Here is a 23,453-nt window from a genome sequence, read left to right as displayed (position 1 = left end):
TTAATAATTTAATTTAATTTAATTTAATTTAATTTAATTTAATTTAATTTAATTTAATTTAATTTAATTTAATTTAATTTATTTAATTTAATTTAATTTAATTTAATTTTCCGGGAGAAGAAGGATGGGTCCTTTTGCTTGGTGGTTGACTACAAAAGGGGAGAATTTTCACCAAACTGGATTTATGGGAGGTTTATTATAGAGTTCAGATTAAGGAAGGGGATGAATGGAAAATGGCTTTTAACTGCCCGCTGGGATGTTTCCAGTTTCAGGTGCTCCCTTTCGGACTGCAAGGAGCCCCTGCTGTATTCATGCAATTAATTAACGAAGTGCTGCATGAACACCTGTACAAGGGAGTGCTGGTCTACTTGGATGACATTCTTATCTACACCGAGAACATGGAAGACCATGTAAAATTGGTGAGGACCATCCTGAAAAAACTTAGGGCTGTTGAACTGTATGCCAAGCTATCAAAGTGCAAATTCCACCAAGACAAAATTGACTATCTGGGGTACCGCATCTCACATGAGGGAATAGAGGAAAAGGTCCGGGCAGTTTTGGAATGGTCCCCACCACACACCCGCAAACAACTACAGAGTTTCCTGGGATTTGCTAACTTCTATAGACAGTTCATCCCCTCGTTCGCCAAAATCGCATTACCAATTACAAATCTACTGAAAACAAAAGGAGAAATGAAACCAAAGCCCTCCCGGCCTCTCGCATGGACTATGGACTGTCAGGCGGCATTTGAGAAACTAAAATGTCTGTTTGCTGCTGAACTGGTCCTTAAACACCCTGACATGGAAGCCCCTTTTGTTGTACAGGCTGACGCCAGCGACGTAACCATAGGGGCAGTGTTACTACAAGCGAACGCAGAAGGAAAGCTGCAACCCTGTGCCTATACCTCTCGTAAGTTAACGGAGACCGAGAGGAGATGGGCCATATGGGAGAAGGAGGCTTTTTCGGTTCATTGGGCACTGTTAACATGGAGACAATTCCTTGAAGGAGCTAAACACCCGTTTGAGGTGTGGACTGAACACAAAAACTTAGAAGCTTTGAAAACGCCACGTAAACTGTTCCCAAAGCAAGTCTGCTGGGCTCAACACTTCAAACAATTTAATTTTTCCCTGGAGGGAAGAACTTCATGGCAGATGCCGTTTCTTGACTGCTACAATACAATAATGTTAGAGAGGAGGTGATTCGGCCGATCATCCCCTCAATACAACTGGCGGCACCAGTAGTTACTAGAGCCCAGGCGAAAGCAGATCCAACTTTGTCAGACGACCTGACTAAGCAGCTACGAGAAGCTCTAAAGACCAACGAGTGGTTTCTTGCCCATTCAAATGAGTGTACACTTTGAGAAGGACTTGCTTGGGTGGGAGCCAAGCTGTATGTTCCCACCAGTCTGAGAGTGACAGTTTTACAGCACGCCCATGATGCCAAAGTTGCCGGGCATTTTGGATATGTGAAAACATTACATTTAGTTAAGTGGCAGTTCTGGTGGCCTGCATTCAAGAAGGACATAGCGGCATATGTGGCCAGCTGTCCCATGTGTGCTTCAGCCAAGAGACCTCCTGGAAAACCACCCGGACTGCTTCAGAGTGTTGCCAGACCGGGTGCCCCATGGAAGGAAATTTCCATGGATTTTATTGTAGAATTGCCCGAAAGTGGGGGGAACACAGTTATTTGGGTAGTTACTGATTTGTTTTCTAAACAAGTGCATTTCATCCCATGTCCCAAGATCCCTTCTGCAAAAACACTTGCAAAAATGTTTGTCCAACATGTATACAGATTACATGGAGCTCCAGAGCAGATAATCCCGGACAGAGGAGTTCAGTTCACCTCCCACTTTTGGAAAGAATTCCTAGGGTTGTTAGGCTCCGCCCAAGGGTTAAACTCCGCCCACCACCCTCAGACCAATACGGCTTGTGAGAGAACTAATTCTGTGTTAGAACAATACCTGAGATGTTACATAAACTATCAACAAGATAACTGGGCAGATTTGCTGCCATTTGCAGAGGTTGCCTATAATAACTCTATACATAGCAGTACTGGATTTACTCCCTTTAAAGTAGCTTCCGGCCAAGATTTTGTACCCATTCCGGAGTTGCCTCAGGAAAATCCACAAATCCACTCAATTGATTGGATCGAACAGTTACATGGCACTTGGTCAGTAACTCACAAGGCACTGGATGAAGCACATCCGGCTCATAAAGCCCAAGCTGATAAAAAGAGGGCTTAAGCACAAAGTTATAAAGTTGGTGATATGGTTTACCTTTCCACCAAATACTTGCAAACTACCCAAAAGTCAAAAAAGCTTGGACCCAAGTATGTGGTCCTTTTCCGGTAGTTTGGATCATTAACCGTACAACAGTACAATTTGAGTTACCAAAAAAATTGTGGCGAATTCATCCGGTGTTTCATGTCAGTTTGCTAAAACCGGAGCATTCGTCCCCTTTATGTCCCCTTTACGTCCAGACCAAGAACCTCCTCCTGTCCCCATACTAATTGAAGGGGAACAGCATTTTGAGGTCAAGGAAATCTTAGACTCTAGAAAGCATCGGGGTAAGGTGCAGTATTTGGTGGCCTGGAAACATTTCCCATTATCTAAGGCTGAATGGGTGAATAAACAAGATGTTCGAGCTCCAAAGAAAGTACAATTGTTTCACTCCAAATATCCTGATAAACCTTAATCTGATGTTATGTCATGCTTTATTTCTGTGATCTGTTTTATGTCATTTTGGTTTCTTGTAGGAATAATGTCTCTTCTGCAGGAAGGCCGAATGTCAGCTCCGCTCTTTCATTGCTTACTTGCTCAGCTGCCATGAAACGGGGGGAGGGGGGAGCTATTGGAATTCTTGGAAGGGGGAAGCGAGCTGGAGGAGAAGGAAAGTGAAACTTTGCTGCAGCGTTTTATTTGAAGTTGATAACATCTCAAGGTCAATGGTCGTGGTATAGCAAGAGGATGACACTGCCAGATATTGGCACCCACATGACTCCTGGAGAACCTGTGGATTGGATTATTTACACTGGACAGTTGGGGCGGATGCTTTCTATATGTGATTTTCGCACCTTTGTTTCAGATCTTGCTTTGATTTGGTTGCAATCAGTTCTCACTCAGTAAAAGAACCTTTCTCTATGAAAATGGAGTCAGGGTTTTTCTTTCTTGAGTACTGAAAGGAGGCATGCTTGACACATTTATTAAGTGAGTTTTGTCCCATTTTATGACTTTTCTCATCAAATTTGTTAAGTGAATCACTGTAGTTCTTAAATTAGTAACATGGTTGTTAAGTGAATCTGGTTTCCCATTGACTTTGCTTGTTAGAATATGAGTCAGGACACTGCAACCATCATAAATGTAAGTCAGTTGTTAAGCATCGCATCCAAATGTAAATCACAACTGCAGTGATTCACTTAACAGCTGTGGTAAGAATGGTCATAAAATGAGGCAAAACTGATTTAACAACTATCTCACTTAACAACAGAAATTTTGGGTTTAATTGTGATCATGTCAAGGGCTACCTGTATTCTAAACTGGGTTTCATGCCATCACTTTTTTCTGTCCAATCAAATCAGCAATTATCCAATATTACAAAATACTTTGTTATTACATCAAGGATATATGCAGACTATATTAAAATTCCATTTGATTAGTTTGCTTGTTTTATTGGTGCTGCTTCATTAAATGATTTAAGGAAGCTTACACAATACAATACAATAAAATATAAAAATAATACAATAAAAATATAATTAATCCAATCAATACACAATAAATATCCAAATAAGCCAATATTTAAAATACCGTATTTTTTGGAGTATAACACGCACTCACCCCTAAAAAGGGGGTGAAAATTTAGGTGTGTCTTATACACTGAATGTAGCCCTGCCCACCCACTGGCCCCCACCCTTTGGCCTCTGCCTTGCAGCAGTTACCTCCTTGCAAGCAAACAGCAAGAAAAAACAGCTCCTTTCAGCTTCAGCACAGGCTAATTAGCATAAGTTGATTGGAACTGCCTCTCGATTCTCAGCTGATTTGCTCTCAGCTGTTTTGCGCAGGGCTCTGCTGCTTGCTGCAAAGAGGTAAATTGCTGGAACAGATTTTTTTTTTCCTTGCGCTAATCAAGCTATGCTGAAAACCAAAATGAAATTAAAGCAGGCTGTTTGCTGTTTGCTGCAACGAGGCAAAATTGCTCAGAGGCAGAGGGAGATTTCTTTTTCTTCTTTTCCTCACCAAAAAAGGTAGGTGTATCTTATACTCCGAAAAATACGGTATATCTTTCTTTTCCTTTCCAGGAAATACTTAATGATAACGAACCCAATTTAACTTCCAGTCACCGGAGGAGATTTTCAGTTTAGCACAGTGGTTCTCAACCTTCCTAATGCCGCGACCCTTTAATACAGTTCCTCATGTTGTGGTGACCCCCAACCAGGGGTGGGTTTTAAATTTTTTTTACTACCAGTTCTGTGGGCGTGGCTTATTTTGTGGGCATGGCTTGGAGGTCATGTGACTGGGTGGGCGTGGCTAGCTGGTCATGCGACCGGATGGCCATGGCTATGTGTATAGGGACTACTCAGAGGGCTGAAAAAAGTCATTTCTGACAGGTCCTCGCACTTTTGACTGGTCCTCACACTTATGACCATCCTCACATTTATGCCTGTGCAGCATTCTTAACAACCATGTCACTCATTTCACAACTGCTTCTCTTCAACATGGTGACAAGATAGGGCAAAAACATAAATTGTGAGGACAGTCGTAAGTTCGAGGACTGGTCAAAAGTGCGAGGACCAGTCAAAAATAACTTTTTCAGCCCTCTGAGTAGTCCATATGCATAAAAGGATACAGCAATAGAGAGGGATGAAGGAAGGGAAGGGAAATTAGAGGAGGAGTGAAGGTAAGAGAGGGAGGAAGAGAGGAGGAGAAGGAGAAAGAGGAAGTAGGGAGAAGAAGAAGGGGGGGAAGAGAAAGTAAGTAACAAAGAAAAGACAGAGGTGGTAGGTTTGAGGAGAAAGATTGCTGTATAATAAAAAAGATGAAAGGGAAGAAAGCCAACCCCAAACAAATATTAAGATATTAAGATAAAGAATGAATTGTTAAACTTTAAAGAATAAAAGAGAACAAATAGGAATAAATAGCAATAATTAGAAACACACATACAAACATACAACGTATTTTCTTTGAACAGAGTATTTGGCCGGTTCACAAATTTAAACAGTTGTAGGAGGTTAGCACCCACCCCTTTCCTAGAAGAATGAAATATTTTGGGAAATATTAAAAAGGTAGAATATTATATTTCCCTGGATGAGAAATGGAGAACCATATTTTACAGACAAAGCAGCTCCCACCTTCCTGCCCCCCACCCTTTGTTAATGGGCCAGAGGCAGAAAGTCAATCCTTTGTCAAAGGACATTTGCAACACAATAGCAACAGAAACTAACACAATGGGCCCCATCAAGCCATGTGATCCTGTCCACCATTAAACCATCTTTCCAAGCAGTCTCCATGTTTCCAGTGTCTTTTTCCCCACTTGGAGCAGAACCCAGAAGGATATTTCTTCCAACACAGTATTTAGTCATTTCAATTAAATTTACAATTTCTATATTTCCTTTTTACCATATTTATTCTCATCTGTTTTTTAAAAAAACCAATATTATCCTTCATCCTCATCTCTAATCTTAATCAAATTCAATTTTCTCTTCTATTCTATATTATACCCCTTTGCATTGTCATCTATTTTTATATCCATCCTCACATTGGTTAATTATGTAATACAGTTGTTTAATACAAATTCAACATTTTAATATAAATCAATTAGTTATATATCTACCTTTTTTGTATATTAATCAATATGAACATGAATATTCCAATTATTTCCATGCAATCCAATTTCTTACAAATCAATTATATTTACCAATAATAATAAACCAAATAATTTCCTCCATATATTCCTCCAAACCACAATTTAACCATTTCTGCTTTCAACACAATATGGAATTAATAGTATCTCAATTATTACAATTCCCTAGTTAAATAGAGCTTTTTTTCTTTTGTGTTTTAAAATCTTGAACCTCCTCTTGCCCTAAATTTCCCATTGTTTGCAGTTTTGCACCTACCTTTTTTGGTGAGGAAAAAGAAAAAGAAATCTCTCTGCCTCATTTTGTCACGTTGCAGCTAAGACCCTGCTTTTGCTTTCTCTTTTCAGCATAGCTAGGGGGAAAAAAACTTGCTCCAGGAATTTACCTCTTTGCAGCTAGCTCTTTGAAGCCCTGCGGCAAGAATTTAAAGTTTTTTTCCCCTCTAGCCATCAGCTGGGACTCCGGAGGCAGCAATAGATTGGGCGCGTAAGCGAATGGCGACCGGGCGATCCAACAGAGGCAGAGGGTAAAGGTGAGTGAAGGCGTGGGGGGGGCGAGAGAGGGCTTTGGCGACCCCTGTGAAATGACCGTTCGACCCCCAAAGGGGTCGCGACCCCCAGGTTGAGAACCGCTGGTTTAGCATATACATGTAATTGTTTCTGCATAACAATATTAATAATAAATTATTATTATTTGGAGATTCCTTCAGTTTAAGGAGACTTTTTTAATATAAATAATGTGACCATTTTACAAAAATCATATTTCTATTCAAAATTGATCCAGGAAAAACAGCTAACTGCATAACTGAACACCCGTCATTCCTATTACACATCAGCTTTTCCCAAGATCCAAGTTATACATGTGGTTTTATTTTTAGGATGCAAACAAGAAACCTTTTTATTTTTTACCTCTGTGACATTCAAAATTCTAATGCCATCAATCATAAATATACAACTTTGTTTTCATGAGACGGAGCTACCCCAAAGTAGAAGGAAGCAAAAGGGACACAAAAACACTGAAAAGAATCCAACTATCAATTGCCATGCTTAATAACTGTAATATGATACACAATAACTGTAAATGAAAGTATTCGTGGTATTGTAGGAAGTTAGCACCCACCCCTTTCCTAGAAGAAAGAAATATTTTAGAAAATATTAAAAAGGCAGAATATCATTAGGGCAGAGAACCGGTTGTTAAATTACTTGAATCCCACCACTTAATATACCCTTTTCTTTAGATAGAAATCATGATTTATGACCTTGCATTGTAACAACCAAGCAACATCCTACCTTCAAAACTGGGTAATAATTTTTTTATAAATTTTATTTGTACATTTTTCTTTAACATAGATGAGTGCTTAATAAACAGGGTATTGTCTGGGTCAATTTACTTATACATAATATCAATAATAGTAACAATATTTACTTGTACATATTTTTCCAACTTCTAATTTCTACCTTTATTGTCTAACCATTTGTAAAACAAATCCCACGTAAAAAAAAAATCTATATCTTCTTTATCCTTTATCTTTAATGTTAACCTATCCATTTCCTTATAGTCTAATATTTTTTAATTATGTCATCTGTAGGAATTTCCTCATTTTTCCAATATTGTGCAAATACAGTTCTTGCTGCTGTCAACACGTTATATTAAATATACAACCCCTTTGTAAACTTGGTAAAATTGTTGGAAAAAACAGTAATTATAGAACTGAACTGCAAATCTGAATAAACAACTCTTTTTATAATGCTTTCTTTAAATAAAAAGATAAAGAACAACAGAAACTAAGTCTCTGCAGTAATATATTTGTCCTTCGGCAAATAGTGAGGGGTATCTGAAATAGATACCATTGTTTGCATGTTTGCTTGTTAAAAGAACAGCAAGACACACAGAGGGACAAACATGTAAAATCATAAAGCATATGTTTAAAAATAAAAGCAACTTTGGGCTCTTTTACAGATTTTGAATGAAACTATGTAATACTGTTAAAATATTAATAGCATAATAATCATTGGCATCAACAAAATCACCACCAGTCAATCGCAAAAGGCAGTTTTTCTTAGAACAGTTCACATACTGCAACAATAGCTTGAATACCATCAAATAACATCTACATATTCTAGATACTTCAGAAGAACTCAATAGTGAATAAAAGTACCAAATCAGTCTAAGTATCTATCTGACTATGCAACCAACCATGGTAATAATGAGAAGTTTAAAATACTTCGGGACTTTAGAATTTATAACAGACAAACATTCCAGATTTAACAACTGTCAATAAGAAAGGCAAAAAAGTATGGATAATGGATCTGGAAGTACCTGGGGACAGCAAAATAGAAGATAAGGAACTGGAGAACATTATAAAATATAAAGACAGAAGTAGAATGACTGCAGCAAAGATAAACAAAGATAGTGCCAACACCAATAGCCACCTTGAATGCAATCCCAAAACATTTGGAGCACCAAATGAATTCCACTGACATTGACTGGAATTGACAAACTCACTAGAAGGCAACTGCAAAAATCAGCTTTATTGGAATAATTTGTATCTTGCAATTATACCTTTAACATCATCAAACAACAACATGTCTTTATCCCAGATTCTCGGGAAGAACTTGATAGTTGGATAAAAATCCTAGCAAGAGGGAATGGCTGGGATAAAAGGTTCTGGATGAGATTGCACTTCCCCGGACAGACCCAATGTGCAATTTGGGGATCCTCCTGGACTCACAACTCCTGCTTGAAGAGGTGTTGCATTGTCTTCAGGTGTTGTACCAATTGCATCCATACCTGGACTTGAACGCCCTGCTCACAGTAACTCACACCCTTGTAACTTTAGTTTAGACAACTATAACATGCTCTGCATGGGGCTGCCCCTGAAGACCATTTGAAAACTTCAATTGGTGCAGAACGCAGCTATATGGAGAGTAAATGGTGCCAAATACATAGCACACATAACTCTACTTCTGTATGAGCTACATCGGTTACCAGTGTATTTTTGGGTGCAATTCAACGTGCTAGTGGATACCTTTAAAGCCCTACATGGCTCACAACTGGGGTACCTGGGGGATCACCTTTTTCCAAGTGTCTGTAACCATCATCCAATGAGATCAAGCAGAATGGGCATGCTGCAGAACCCATCAGAATTGGTTGGTGGGGATCAGAAGACAAGCTTTTTCTACAGTGCCCCCTGCTCTATGGAACATCCTCCCTGCAGAGATTAGAATGGTCCCAAACCTGTTAGCCTTTCATAAGCCTAGAAATCTGGCTATATTCCTGTGCCTAAGGTGCTGAATGTGTTAAGGTCCCGTTTCCTGGCTGTATTGCTAACTGGTCAAGTATCTTGCTCCTATGCATATTTAATCTGATGATTAAACATTAAATATTAAATTTTTAGTGATTTCATTGTTTTAATAGGTTTTTAGTATTTTAACTGTAATTTTCTTTTAATTAAAAACCATCTAGAGTTGTTGACTGAAATGGACAACTATAGAAAATAAATAAATAAATAAGCAAGCAAGCAAACCCTGGATGAACATCTGGGTGACTGCGCGACCAACCATAATAATAGTAATGGAATCTGATTTACAGACATTTGCTACAGTAGTAATAAATCATTGTAAAATCACAAACAGTAATGCAATTGAAATGCCAAAGGGCCAAAGCATTGGGAACCATCAGGAGGAAGCCTAAATATATCTGGGCATTTTACAGTTGGATAACATCAAAGATGGACAGTTAAACATGTGATTAGTAAAGAATACAAAGAGTGAGAAAATTTATAAAAACAAAATTGAATGATGGAAACACCATTAAAGGCATCAATATCTGATGGGTGATACCAAGGAAGCAATACACTGAGGAGATTATTAACTGGATATAAGATGAACTGGACAGTTTGAAGAGAAAAACAAGAAACCTAATGACTATTCGCTATGCATTTCATTCCCATGTTAGATATTGATAGATTATATCTGCCTCACAGAAATAGAGGCAGAGGTTTATTTCAAATCAAACAAACTATAGAAGAAGAAAAGCATGCATTAGCTCAATATACTGTATAAAAGGCAGCCAAGAATATGCATTGATGCAAGTTAAAAAGTAGAACTTACTGAATGTGCAGGAAGCAAAACAATATCAAAATAATGTAATAAAATCAAGAACAGAATGCTGGTAAGGAGAAGCATTACATGGTCGTCTTCTTTACTTCCTCTTTCACCACTTCGGGTGTCAAGGGAGATACAAAGTTTTAGTTCTTGCGCTTCTTGGGGCCTCAACATTGTTATTTGTTGCTGCTATACATATCTCTGATGTTATCTTTCCATCTTCTTCTGGGTCTGCCTCATGCTTTTTGACCGTCTCCTCTTTTTATGTATGCCTTATATGGTATGAAATCCCCAAACATTCTCTCCAGATGGGCAAACCACTATCTGCTGTCTTTGTATGTAGTTTAATATTGGCTCTATTCCAATTCTTTCCCCTCATTCCTGACTTTATCCCTTCTAGTCACTCCAGCAGCCTTCCTCGGTCATCTCATTTCTATAGTAACTAACTTTAGTTTATGCTTTATTGTAACTGTCCATGTTTGGCACTGATAACATAAGGTGGGGATGAATATGCTTTGTATGAGATGCTTCTTTGTATTTATGTTATAGGAGTGGGGCTAGCTGTCCCAATACGTAGCTTGCCTTATGGCATTGTGTGTTAATCTCTTTGTCCATTTTTCCATCTCCAGTAAATGTTCCTAAATATTGAAATTCTGATACTTGTTTCATGCTGTTCCCTCTATTATGTTTAAGATGTATTTTTCCAATTACTATTACTTTTTTTTCCTTTAATAATTTTCTTATTATTTGTTTTGCATTCTTGGTTCATAACATGAGAGGTTGTTGAAGTTCTTTAGCTGTACTTTTTTTGCCTGATCATCTGCAAAGAATAGTTTTTTTATATTATTTTTATTCCTGGGCTTAGGTTTTATGCTTATGCTATCAATGTAGTTGATAAATAATCGTGGGGATTACATGATCAATTTCTGCAAAAGACTGAGAGGAATGTGAATAAATATAAAACTTGGTAATGGCTCATAACTGGAACATCAAAACAGAAACTGAAGTTTTGATTTTTATTTATTTTATTTTATTCCTTCAATTTCTATAACCTCACAAATCAACCATGTGAATCTGGGCCACTTATAATTCTAAAATTATAAGACAATTAAATAAAACAGTGAGAAACCAGAAAACAAATAAACATACACACACACATACATACATACATACATTTTGGCAGCTCAAGAACAAGCTATTCAAAGTAATGTAACCTAGGCCAGAATTGAAAAAAATGTCAAGTGACTCAAAGTGCAGAATGTGTAAAGAAGCAGAAGAAACAGTAGATCCTATATTCAACTTGTCTTACAAGATTGCATTAAATGATTACAAACAATGACATAACATAGTAGTGAAAATTATTCACTAGAATATCTGTAAAAGTTATCGTTTGCCAGTAATGAAAAATCAGTGGTAAAGTAGTTGAAAATGAGCAGATTAAAATATTGAGGATTTCTAAATAAAAACTGATCAGATTTAACTGTGGTTGCGCAGAAGGTGTGGATAATTTATGTGGCAATATCAGAGGACAGTAGAATAGGAGACAAGAATAGGATAGAGAAAGTAGAATAGGAGACAAATAATTGAAGATCACAAAGTATCAAGATTTGAAAATTGAAATTGAAAGATTATGGCATAAACTAAACATTAATATTGTGCTCCTAGTGATTATTGGCACATTGAGTACTATACCAAAAAAACTTGGATGACACCTAGACAATCTGCCCATTGACAAAATTTCCATTTGTCAATTATTCAAGCAGCCACACTGCTTGAATCTGACATACACTATACCAATCCTTTATGTTATGTTAGGGAGTTTCTTGGGAAGAAGTTGATAGCTAACACCAGCTAAAGAATTGACAGCTATAATTTCACATTTTTTCTGTATAATGATAATATCAGAATAATAGTCTAAACATTTGCCTGACTGTGTGATGAACCATAATAATATCCATGAAAGCTCCTTGTTTCATTATGTTCGGCCTTTTGCTTAAGATCAAGTATAGTTCTATAAAATAATAACTTTTCTGTTTTCTATTTAGTATCACTAAATAAACTGTCTTCAACAGTTTTACCTTTTTAATTTATGGTTTTATAAATTAAAATCAGGACATAGGCTTTTTCATAGATGAGAGGGATGAGAGGGACACAACTGTATACAATTTATTAATATTTATTAATATTTATTGTACTACCTTTTTTCAATTTATTTTGTAATACTGATTTTTATAATTTAGAGATCTTTTGTAACAGCCAGTATACATATATTGTAATCCATAAAAAACAAGAATATGGGATTTCTTTAGAAGTCTTCTGTTATAGCGCGGGAATAACGAGAGGCACAAGCAAGCTAGTGACAACAGCTCTTTAATTCAGGGTGAGACTTCAGCAAAAAACCACAGGCAACAGCCCTCCTTATATACAATTCTAACCTTATATACAGTTAACCAATCATGAACCTTCTACCGTTCAAATCTTCTGCACAAAATAGATACATACATAACACCCCTCCATTCCCAGAAGGCACTTATTCTATCTATTTACATATTTACATACAAAATCACGCAGGTGACCAGGGCGTGATTTCACTCTGGTTGACCTGCGCAGTCCAGTTGTTGGTGAGGCGTCGAGCCGGTCAGAGGGACCTCCCATCTCTCCTGGCTCCGCCAATGGAACCTCCTGGATTTCCCCAGAGGTGTGGTCATTCCCTGCTGGGAGTGTCGACTTGTTGGGGCGGCGCTGGAGCCCCAGTTTACCAGATAAGTAATCCGGTTTACTTGGGCTTGAGATAGCTGTTTTGGAAAAACTTTGGAAGTCAGGTTCAGCAATATTTGGATTTTCATGGGTTTCCCAATCTAGACGCCTTCGCAATTGATCTATGTACCTTCTCCAGATTTTGCCTTGCCCTACGTCTACAGTGTAAGATTTCGGACCGGTGATTCCCACAATGGTTCCCCCTATCCATAGTGGACCGCTAGCATAATTCCTTGCGAATACTGGGGTCCCTATTTGAAATTGCCTTACTCCTATTTCTTCCCCCTTGAAGTTATCTTGGGAATAGTTTGGATGTAGACGGTCAAGAGTACATCTAAGTTTCCGACCCATTAAGAGTTCTGCTGGACTGCACCCTGTGGCCGTGCATGGGGTGGTATGTTGTATTGTTAAGAATTGATCGATTCTGGCTTGCCAGTCACCCGCATTGAATCGGGAGAGAGCTTCTTTAGTTGTTCTTACAAATCTCTCCACAAGGCCATTAGAAGCCGGATGAAACGGAGCTGACAGTGCGTGCCTTATTCCTAACTCGGCCAGGTAGCTTTCAAACTGTGTTGCCGTGAATTGGAGCCCGTTGTCTGATACCAGGGTATCTGGTAACCCGTGGGTTGCGAATAGCTTCCTAAGAACCTTGATTACCGCCTCGGAAGTGGTTGACAGCATTAGGACTATTTCCAACCATTTGGAAAAAGTGTCAACAATTATTACAAAATTCTGCCCCTGGAATGGCCCTGCAAAGTCTATATGAATCCTCCCCCATGGTCCCTTAGGCTTGTCCCACTCTCTGACGGGAGCTATAGGGGGATCCGGTCGGGACTCCTGGCAAGGCCTTCATTTTCCAACCCATTCTGTGACGTCCTGATCAAGTTGAGGCCACCACACATAACTACGTGCCAGTCCCTTCATCCTGACTATACCAGGGTGCCCCTCATGTAGCAGTTCTAAAACCCGATGCCTCAACCATGAGGGAATGACCACCCTATCACCCTATCGACAATAACATTGTCCTTGGTAGATGCCCTTGCCACCTCGCCAGACGAGAAAGACCCCAGAGACATGACATTGAGCAACAAGACACGGGCTTCCGGCGTCGGGTTTTCCAACAAGTCAGGCAAAGGGCATCGGCTAAGGGCATCAGCATGGCCCAGAGTTCGGCCCAGTCGGTGGATTAGTTGGTACGAATAAGCGGCCAGGAAAATAGACTACCTGGTCATCCGGGGGGAAAGAGCGGTCAGGGTTGGTTTGTCGCCAGCCAAAAGTCCCAACAATGGCTGATGGTCCGTTATTAGTTCAAAAGTCCGGCCAAACAAGTATTCATTAAATTTTTTGACCCCCGCTACAGCCGCTAAGGCTTCCCTGTCCAGCTGGCTGTAATTTCGTTCTGCACTGGACAGGGTGCAAGAGTAATAAGCAATGGGTGCCTCTAACCCATTTGGTAGTCTATGGCTTAATACAGCGCCCACTCCAAAAGGGGACGCATCGCAGACCAGAATAAGCGGCAATTCCGAATTGTATTGGATTAGAAAACTGTCTTCTGACAAAAGTTTTTTGACAGCTTTAAACGCGGCCGCTTCAACCTTGCCCCAAACCCAAGGAATGTTTTTTCCTAACAATCTGTGCAACGGCTCAGCAATGGTAGTCTTGTTCCTTAAGGAACATTGTATAAAAGTTCAGAAGTCCCAGAAATGCCTGTAGTTCGGCCTTCGATTTTGGTGTGGGGGCATTTTGGATTGCCCTTACTTTGCTCTCTCTGGGGTGTATGCCCGAGCCGTCAATTCGGTAGCCCAGAAATTCTACAGACGGTACTGCAATTTTACATTTAGCCTTTTTGACTTTCAGTCCCGCTTCTCTAAATTTGGTGAGCACTCGCCTAACTCTTTCTCCAAGCCGCGCCTCATTCTGAGCACTAATGAGGACATCGTCAAAGTAGGGTACTACTCTGGGAAGTCCTTGTAATAGGCGCTCCATGGTGCTTTGGAAAAGCCCTGGTGCAATGCTAACCCCAAACTGTAGTCTAGTGCATTTGAACGCACCTCTGTGTGTTACTATAGTCTGAGATTCTGCCTTAGCGTCATCAACCAGCAGCTGCTGATACGCCTGCGCAAGGTCTAATTTAGCGAATATCTTGCCAGGGCCCAGAGAATGAAGCAAATGGTGGACGATCGGGACTGGGTACGCGCTCTGTTGGAGTGCCTTATTGATCCATCCGCCTTGACTGGCATGACTATTGGGGTCTCCCACTTCGCGTGATCTACTGGGACCAGCACCCCTTGTTTAATTAGTTTGTCAAGCTCTGCGTCTATTTTTGGTTTTAAGGCAAATGGTACTCGTCTTGCCTTTAACCTAATCTGGGTTACGTTAGGGTCTAAGTTGAAAGAAATAGGGGTCCCCACGTACTTGCCTAGCGTCTCTCCAAAAACGTCTTGGAACTCGTGCAGGAGGCTGTCCTTTAGAGAGGGTCCGTTGAGACTGTGGACACCCGTGAAGCCCATGCCGAGGGCTCGGAACCAACCTAGGCCCAGGAGGCTTGGTAGCGGCTTGCTGATGATTGTCAGGGAAAGCTTCTTTCGGAATTCGCTGTAGGTGACCCAGAACATGCCCACGCCTTCCACAGGAACTCGGTTCCCTTGGTAGTCGAGGAGGCGAATTCATTGCCATGATAGCTGGTTTCTCTGGAACTTCAGTAGAAGTGACTTAAGCGTTGTCCAGGACATGATTGACAGGGCAGACCCGGTATCGATCTCCATATCGCATGGTCTCCCTTCAATCTCTACTCTGGTGTAGACTTTTTCCTCTACAGACGTGCTGGCTTGGCCAATTCTCGTAAGTGTCTCGCCTTTGATTTTCGCGCCGTTTTCTCTCGCCGCCATCTTTGGTTGGCTGAGTTGAACGTGTCGGTTCTGATTGGTCGTTGTGGTCACGTGATTTGTTATTTCTAGGGAATTTAGCTCTACAGACCCTAGCCAAATGGCCTTTTTTTTCACATTGCCTGCAAACGGCGTCTCGATATTTACAGTACTGTTTCTCGTGAGCTCCACCACAGCTCGCCTTTCTTTTTGTCAGTGTGGAAAATGTCCTCATCTGACTCTTCTTCTGTACTGGTCCGCACTTCCTCTCGGTGAACAGGAATTGACTTTGGGGCATCTTTACCCGACTGTGGACGTTGTAGCGCTTCGGCAGCCTTAGTGGACGCTTCATGTGCTCTTGCTTCGTCAAGTGTGCCGGCTAATGTCAAATCTGGCTTTGCGAGTAGACGCCTCTGTAAACGCGTATCTCTAACGCCACAAATCAGTTGTTCCAGGAGTGCGTCTTCAAGATCCCAGTAGTTGCAATGCGTTGCAGCTTTTCGAAGGTTAGCCATGTATGCGCTGACCGGTTCTCCTTCTTTTTGTACTCCTTGCCGTAACTCGTAGTGTTGTACAAACTTTGAAGGAATGGGAGCATAGTGGGCTCTCAGATTTGCTTGCAGCACGTCCCAGGAGACCGTCTGAACCGGTGTAGGCTCGCAGAGAGATTCGGCCATCTCAAAAACTTCTGGCCCGCAGTGGCTCAGGAAGAGAGCTCTTTTCCGATTTGCCGAGAGGCCCTGCATCTCACTTGCTTCCAGGGAACAGTCGAACCTGGTTAGATATGACCCCCATTTTTCTCGGGTCGGGTCGAAGGGTTTTGGCGGAACGTAGGCAGACATCGCAGTACATCTTCGCAATCCGCTCGTCACCCTGGCTGAAACTCAAAGCTCTTTTTGTTTTGCTTCTTGTGGCCTCATCCCACCTTCGTCGCCAATGTTATAGTGCGGGAATAACAAGACGCACAAGCAAGCTAGTGACAACAGCTCTTTAATTCAGGGTGAGACTTCAGCAAGAAACCACAGCCAACAGCCCTCCTTATATACAGTTCTAAAATAACCGTTAACCAATCACGAACCTTCTACCATTCAAATCTCCCGCACAAAATAGATACATACATAACATCTTCTATGTATTCAGATAAGGCTTTGGAATTTTAAGCAAAGGAACTTGTCTTTGCCCTTTGATGATTTATTTGTGCTGCTTTGTCTTCACATTTGTGTAACCTGAATTGTCTTTAATTTTGCTATCATTATTGTATTCATTTTGAGAAAGACTACTAAAAACAACAACTAATTAAAGGAAGAGCAGTTTATGGAGTGTAAGGGATAAGGGACAGTGGTGGGATTCAGCCAGTTCACACCACTTCGGGAGAACCGGTTGTTAACTTTCTGAGCAGTTTGGCAAACTGGTCGTTGGAAGAAATCATTAGGGTAGAGAACCGGTTGTTAAATTACTTGAATCCCACCACTGGATAAGGATTAATTTAAAGGGATAAAATTAATTTAAAAGAAGTTTGGTACCTCTTGCTCAAATCAGTGCAGCTGATACTGAGTGAACACCAGTATTGTGGTATAAATACCTACTGTAAACAGCATCACTTTATATAGCAAAAAAGCATACAAGGGTCCACTCTCTTGCTTTTCTTTGTCAGTTGCCAACCTTGCAAAACCATTTTATTTATTTATTTATTTATTTATTTATTTATTTATTTATTTATTTATTTATTTATTTATTTATTGCGATTTATATGCTGCCTTTCTCCCTAGGGACTCAAGGCAGTTTACAAAATGACAACTTCAATACAAATCACAATAAAATACCAAATTAAAATCAGTAACCCAATTAAAAAACAATTTAAAATTATACCAGTGTACCCCCAAACAGATCAGTTTAATTGGCGGAAGAGCCACGTCTTCAGCTCGCGACGGAAGGAAAGAAGGTCGGGGGCTGTCCTGAGCTCAGTGGGCAATCCATTCCAGAGGGTTGGGGCTCCCACAGAGAACGCCCTTCCCCTGGGGGTCGTCAGCCGACATTGTTTGGCCGACGGCACCCCGAGGAGGCCGACTCTGTGAGAGCGCACAGGACGATGGGAGAACGGCTGGAGATGGTCCTGCAAGTACCCCGGGCCTAAGCCATGAAGGGCTTTATAGGTGAGCACCAGCACCTTGAAACGTATCCGGAGTGCCACCGGTAGCCAGTGCAGCTCACGCAGGAGAGGTGTTACACGGGAGTATCTAGACGCCCCCGTAACTACCCGCGTGGCTGCATTTTGGACTAGCTGAAGCCTCTGGACACATCCCAAGGGCAGCCCTATGTAGAGGGTGTTACAGTAGTCCAACCTAGAGGTAACAAGGGTGTGAGTGACCGTGGTGAGGGCATCCCGGTCTAGGAACGGGCGCAAGTGGCGCACAAGACGGAACTCTGCGAAGGCCCCCCTGGTTACGGCCGTCAGATGGTCATCTAAAGACAGCCAAGAATCCAGGAGGACACCCAAGTTGCGGACCCTATCGGAGGGAGCAAGGGTTTCACCTCCGATCATTAAGGATGGAACCTCCAGATCCCGGGATGCCGGCATCCACAGCCACTCAGTCTTGGAAGGGTTGAGTCTAAGCCTGTTCCTCCCCATCCAAACCCGCACCGCTTCCAGGCAGTGGGACATCATGGAAAGGGCATCCCTAGGGTGGTCAGGGGTGGAAATGTAAAGCTGGGTATCATCAGCATATTGATGATACTTCACCCCAAAACCACGGATGATCTCACCCAGCGGTTTCATATAGATATTAAAGAGCAGAGGAGAGAGAACCGAGCCCTGAGGCACCCCACAAGTGAGAGGCCTCTGGGAGGATCCCTGACCCCCCGCCCAAACAGACTGCAGATGGCCCGAGAGATAGGAGGAGAACCACTGTAAAACAGTCCCTCCTAACCCTATCCCCCTGAGCCGCTGCAGCAGGATACCATGGTCGATGGTATCGAACGCCGCTGAGAGGTCAAGAAGGACCAGGATGGAGGAGCAACCCCCATCCCTGGCCCGCCAGAGATCATTTACTAGGGCGACCAATGCCGTTTCCATGCTGTGGCCATGCCTGAAACCAGATTGGTAAGGATCCAGGTAGTCAGTTTTCTCCAGGAATTGAGGGAATTGCTGTGCCACCACGGACTCAACAACCTTTGCTAAAAAGCGAAGGTTGGAGACTGGACGGTAGTTGTTAAGTACGTCAGGATCCAGGTTAGGCTTCTTAAGGAGGGGTCGAACCACCGCTTCTTTAAGCGCAGCGGGAAAGACCCCTTCCTTTAGTGAAGCGTTGACAATAGCCTGGATCCAGTCTCCAGTCACCTCCCTGGCTGCCGAAACAAGCCAGGAGGGACAAGGGTCCAGTAAACATGTGGAAGACCCCAGCCTACTCATAATCCTGTCCACGTCATCCAATGAAACAGGCTTAAACTCAACCCAGATGTCTCCACCGAGACTAGGCCCTGTCACCTCAACGGACTCTGTCCAGACGGAGTCCAACCTGGTCCGAATCTGAGTGATTTTATCTTGCAGAAACTGTGCAAAGTCCTCAGCACGGCCCTGTAAGGGGTCCTCCCTCGCTCCCTGATTAAGGAGGGAGCGGGTCACTCTAAACAGGAATGCTGGGCGATTTTCTGCAGATGCAATGAGAGTGGCGAAATAGTTACGTTTCGCTACTTCCATCGCCACAAGATAAGACCTAATATGGGTTCTTAGTTGTGTTCGGTCGGACTCAAATAGGGAGGATCTCCAACCACCCTCCAGGCGTCTTTTCTGACGCTTCATTTCCCTGAGCTCTGCGGTAAACCAAGGAGCCACCCGGGATCTGCGTCGGATCAGAGGCCACAAAGGCGCGATTCGATCCAGGGCCCCCACCACAGCCTGTTCCCAGGCCGCGACAAGGGTCTCAGATGAATCGTGGGCTAAGGAGGCGGGAAATGACCCAAGCTCCATCAGGAAACTTTCGGGTTCCATCAGGCGCCTGGGGCGGAACCATCTTACTGGTTACCATCTTACTATGCTTCCAGTTCAGAAAGAATCCTGTCACAATGTGACAATCAACTAACTACAGTATACATGTAGTCCTTGACTTACGATCACAACTGAGCACAACATTTATGTTGTTAAGTAAGACATTTGTTAAGTGAGTTCTGGTCCATTTTATGATGTTTCTTGCCACAATTCTTAAGTGAACCATTTCAGTTGTTAACTAATAACACGGTTGTTAAGTGAAACTGGCTTCCCCTTGATTTTGCTTGTCAGAAGGTTGCAAAAGTTGATCACATGACCCTGTGACACTGCAACCATCATAAATACAAACTAGTTGCCAAGTATCTGAATTGTGATTATGTGATCATGTGAATGCTGCAATGGTTGTAAGTGTGAAAAATAGTCATTAATCATTTTTAGTACCTTTGTAACATTGAACAGTCATTAAACCAACTGTTGTAAGTCAAGGATTACCTGTATTAGCTTTGGTATATCTCTTCTCAATATCACGGATACTTAAGCAAACAGAAGTTTGGCTCATGTAATGAATTTACTCCTCTAGGAATTATCCTTGTACCTGAAGCTTTTCTAGAAGACCCCAAAATGTTGTGGCATAGATTTATGATATGTACAGTTAGTATATGAGACAAGATGCCTTTCCAATGAACAATTGTTCATTTTTTGGTTTTCTTTTACCCCATATTACCCCCATATTTAGGAATATTATTCAAATTAGGTTGATAAGTAATTTAGAACAGTGCCCCCCAAACCTTTGAGCATCAGGGACTGATTCTGTGGAGAGATGTTTTTCTGTGGACTGGAGGAAGCATGGTTTCGCATGCTGCTTGCATCCCACAGATGGGGCTCTGGTTGTTTGCCCGGCCCGGTTTCTGGCATGCTGCAGCCTGGGGGGTTGGGGACCCAATTTAGAAGTTTTTTGAATGATGGCTTGGACCCAAATATTCCTTCTTAAGGTGAAAATGTCTGCTAATACGTAGGTTACTTCTGAAACAAGTGTCCTCCAAACTAGATCTTATCTGTTTGCACAGGTTTTCTCAAGCCTTTTTATAATTCTATTAATTTTATCCTAGAGCTTTATTTTGCTTAGATAATATCACATGAGCATTTCTCAATCACATAACAATAAACATTTCTCCAATTATAATATACGTGTTGCAACATCCTTGGCACTAATGAATATTTTTTACTAGCATGCAGGAGTTTACAGAATAGCAGTAATACCTGTTTTCATCAACTAACACTTCTTTGGATCCACAAATTAGTAATAGCACTTAGAATTTATATACCACTTCAAAGTCCTTTATAACCCTCTCTAAGCAATTTACAGAGTCAGCATATTGCCCCCCCCCAAACAATTTGGGTCCCCATTTTACCCACTGCGGAAGGATGGAAGACTGAGTCAACCTTGAGCCAATGAGATTTGAACTGCCAAATTGCAGGCAGCCGGCAGGCAGCAGAAGTAGCCTGCAGTACTGTACTCTAACCACTGCACCACCATGGCTCATATTATTAAATATTATTAATCTATAAAGATTCAATGAATTCATTACAGGCACTTACTATCATTTTCCCATTGCCCATGACATTGCTCCATTTCCCATATATTACTTTTTTTTTGTTTTGAAAGATTTACCAATGAAGCATTCCAAAGACTAATGTTGCCTTATATATACAAAATAACTCAGCTCCAATCAATGCCTGTGGCCCTTTCCTTTGATATTTCTTGTGTTATGCAGTTTCTTTATAAAGTACTAACTGCTATCTCAGCTTCTTCCTCATTTGCTAACTTCTGTCTTTCCATGTTTGCTGCAATTAATGATTAAATGGTAGAGAATGATAATTTTTTGAATGACTTTTCTGAGGCCATTTTTAAAACATTTTTGTTTGTTTTTTCCATCCTGATAGAATGTAAATCATATTAAGCAAGGCTTGCAACTATGACTTAAATTAAGAGTGTTTTCCCACAAAATGATTACTATTGATTCACCTGTGGTTGCATCAACAAAACCTTTCTGGCAATGATGTTACTTATGGCCAAATCTTCTGAAAATCTGTGATTTCCTCACATCATAAAATGTAGAATACTGCCTCTACTCCATTACAATCTCATAAAGGAACAAAGTATTACCAGTTCATTCCAGGCAGATGGTTAATACTGTATCACAGTAACCATCAAAGAAATGGTATCACCGAAGTAATATTTTAACTAAACTATGTGAAACATGTCTTCATCATGTGTATTCTTTGATGTAAACATATAGTCTTCCAAAATAATTATGGCATGTTTGTTGTATAATTATCTATCTGAGTACATAATTATTATTAGCTTATTTACTTCAGTGATTTGTTTGCTACTACAATATATTGGAATAAAGTTAAATAAAACATTTTGAAATCATAGTTTAGGAAATTTGACTGAAGAAGTGAAGAAATAGAAATTATGACCAAGGGTTCAAGGAACAACAGGGAAACTCCTTTGGTTGTAAAAAAGCAACCTTTATATGCAACACAGTTTTATTAGTGTACTGTAAATTCAGATTGGGTTCTTTCTACTGGTAGTCAGTTCAAACAAGGCAAAGAGGATCTCCATAAGCAGTGAAGCTTTTTTGTGCCCTTGTTTCTACAAACAGATGCCTGCCTGCTGTTAAGGGCAAGTCTCTCCTCCTGTTCATTTTTTTTTTAAATTTGATTTATATGCTGCCCTTCTCCGGAGTCTCAGGGCGGCTTACAATGCGCTAAGCAATAGCCTTCATCCTTTTGTATATTTATACAAAGTCAGCTTATTGCCCCCACAACTGGGTCCTCAATTTACCTACCTTAGAAAGGATGGAAGGCTGAGTCAACCTTGAGCCTGGCGAGATTCGAACCTGCAGTAATTGCAGGCAGCTGGTCTTAATAACAGGGTGCTTTAGACCACTGTACTACCAAGGCTCTTGGCTACCCAGCAACCTCAGTGCTTTTTTCTCCCATCCTTACAAACTTCTAATATATAACAATATACAGGAATGAATGGAATGTACTATGTACTTATCAAGCAAAAATTGTATGATTATGTTAGAATAAGATTTTTTTTTCTAAAGTATAGTTATAAGTAATGGAGAACATCAATCCAAACAGCATTATGTTTTATCTAACTATAAATAAAACAGCATTTTAATGCACTATTTTTGAAGATAACAAAAAGAATATTAATAATTTGAATCCTGAGTTTTTAATAGCATCTCAGATTTTTATAGGCAATAATTTTAAATGCCTTCTAAAATAAAACTCATTCAAAACATTTGTAGGAAATATACATTTTTTGACATTTTTATATGAAATATAGGATTCCTTTTATTACCTGTTGTCCCATGAACCCCAGAAAGTTCTAAACACTACTGCAAAGCAGATCACGCATGAAATGGTCATAAGTATTAGTTTCCAGTAGATTTCACTTTTCTTTTTCAAGCTACAGAGCTTGACATTTTACGAAATCTCTGGAGACCAAACAGTGAAATCGAGTTACTGCAGGAATGAACTGTAAATTCCATGAAACCATGTAATATATCTTAACACAGATGGACACAGTACATTAAAATAACTGTGGATGATAATAGAACAATACCATCTGTTTTGTCTAGGGAAGACAACGCACATCAGCTACACTGTCAGTCATATCATATATCTTTAGTGTCATCATGTGGTAGACGACAACTCTATATGTCAGGCCAAGTGTACACTTCTTTAGGGATTATGGAAAACGTTAAAAAGTTAACTCTGAAAAAGAATACATAGAAATACTTAAGATAAATACTGAGATGATACTTCACCATTTAAGAAGTAGACAAAATGTAAACAGATGCACAGATT

General features: G+C 40.7%; 2 protein-coding genes across 11 annotated transcripts in view; both read right to left on the bottom strand.

The window, feature by feature from the left end:
* The window catches only part of FOXP2 (forkhead box P2), a 1,221,669-nt gene that overhangs the window by 428,596 nt on the left and 769,620 nt on the right, over window positions 1–23,453 (bottom strand). The window lies entirely within an intron of this gene.
* LOC148112895 (uncharacterized) lies at window positions 13,346–16,503 on the bottom strand. Its single transcript, XM_087874182.1, has one exon. The coding sequence runs from the start codon at window positions 16,420–16,422 to the stop codon at window positions 15,745–15,747; it is 678 nt and encodes a 225-aa protein (XP_087730308.1). The 5' UTR covers window positions 16,423–16,503; the 3' UTR covers window positions 13,346–15,744.

The sequence above is a fragment of the Pantherophis guttatus genome, chromosome 7 (assembly GCF_059756535.1).
Source record: "Pantherophis guttatus breed Tessera chromosome 7, ASM5975653v1, whole genome shotgun sequence".
In the NCBI taxonomy this organism is placed as follows: Eukaryota; Metazoa; Chordata; class Lepidosauria; order Squamata; family Colubridae; genus Pantherophis; species Pantherophis guttatus.
The sequence above is the reverse complement of the archived record's forward strand: the minus strand, read 5'-3'. Positions and strand labels throughout refer to the sequence as shown.

What these genes read in the sequence shown, in the direction of transcription:
- LOC148112895 (XM_087874182.1), bottom strand. Translation starts at nt 16,422, where the DNA reads ATGTCTGCCTACGTTCCGCCAAAACCCTTCGACCCGACCCGAGAAAAA.